The sequence below is a fragment of the Penaeus monodon genome, chromosome 33, assembly GCF_015228065.2.
Source record: "Penaeus monodon isolate SGIC_2016 chromosome 33, NSTDA_Pmon_1, whole genome shotgun sequence".
NCBI classification, from domain to species: Eukaryota; Metazoa; Arthropoda; class Malacostraca; order Decapoda; family Penaeidae; genus Penaeus; species Penaeus monodon.
In genome coordinates, this window is record NC_051418.1 from 35588322 (window position 1) to 35589599 (window position 1278).

At 34.3% G+C, this 1278-nt stretch overlaps 1 protein-coding gene across 1 annotated transcript in view; it reads left to right on the forward strand.

Moving 5' to 3' along the window:
- The first annotated feature begins 3 nt into the window (after positions 1-3).
- LOC119594352 (MAU2 chromatid cohesion factor homolog) overlaps positions 4-1278 on the forward strand; it is an 8084-nt gene continuing 6809 nt past the window's right edge. The window contains exons 1-3 of the mRNA XM_037943410.1: positions 4-36; positions 97-276; positions 603-725. Of these exons, the coding sequence (XP_037799338.1) occupies positions 4-36; positions 97-276; positions 603-725 (336 nt within the window). The remainder of the gene's footprint in view (positions 37-96; positions 277-602; positions 726-1278) is intronic.

Sequence of the window (1278 nt, forward strand, 5' to 3'; positions counted from 1 at the left end):
CTCATGATTATACAGAAATATTTGTTAGTTCTTTCCGTTAGTGTCGATTTTATGCTCATTGATATTTGCATCTAATTTTTATTTGATATTTTTCAGTGGAACCTTTCTATGAATATTGCTGGCTTTGACGATGTTCGTTCCGAGGCAGCCAGCGAACTAGCGAAACTGTACGAGCAGACAGGAGGAGTTGCGAGGTCCAAGCCTTTGTTGCGCAGGGCCATCGAACTCTCCCGCCAGAGTGTCTTTTGGCATTGCCGTATAATATTTCAAGCTGCTGTAAGTTATCCTTTGTATGTGTTTTGTATTATTTATTTATAGCGTGTGGATAATACGAAAATGTAAGTTTAGGTAATGTGAGTAATGTACAAATAGGCGTATATAATGTGGATGATATGCAAATCTAAGCTTATCCATTTTGTTTTTTTAATGTGGGTTGTGAAGAACTCTTTTTTTTATTTATTTTTTTATTCTACTGCAGCAGTGTTTTATTTTTTTGTTAATAGGTTTATACATTTTTCATATACTCTGATTTATATACCATTAATGAAACTATGTAATGATATTAAAGAATTAAACAATTAATAATCATTTTTGCATTGCAGCAACTGAGTTTAACAGAGGTTGACTATGCAATGGCTAGTACCTACTTGCAAATGGGCTTGGAATACTGCCACATGCAGGGTGTTGCCTATAACCAGGTGCTTTTTCTTCTCAGCAAAATTATGGTAAGTTAAATATCAACAGATATAGGGAACTTTGTTGGAGAATTTGAAAGAGTACCACTACCTGTTGATTACTTTTTTTGTACAGGAGAGGTTATGCAGCCTCTCCTGTAGCTCTCAAATAAAAGGTCATTATGAGAAAAGATTATAGGATGAAAGGTTTATTTGCAAGTAGTGTTGAAATGGGTCAGAAAAGTTAAATTTACTCCGATGTAGGATTGTGGATGTAGATGTTGGATATCGGCCTGCTATCATGAACCCTTTTTAAACGTTTACTACAAAAATGGTCAGTCTCACACTCTTCCACAACTCAGTTTCGTATTTGTAATTTTCCATCTATATTTTTTATCATTCTCACTGTATGATAATAGATCTTATGTCTTGTGTGTATTAGTGTGTGGATGTGTGTAGAGTAGATTGTACATCGTTGATGATTGTGTACTGAACAGACATTGGCATACCTTTATAGATGACGACTGAACATATTGAAACTCACCATCAATAATGACCAGAGTTAAGAAAATATTGAATGCTATATAGAGAGAAAACACTAAAA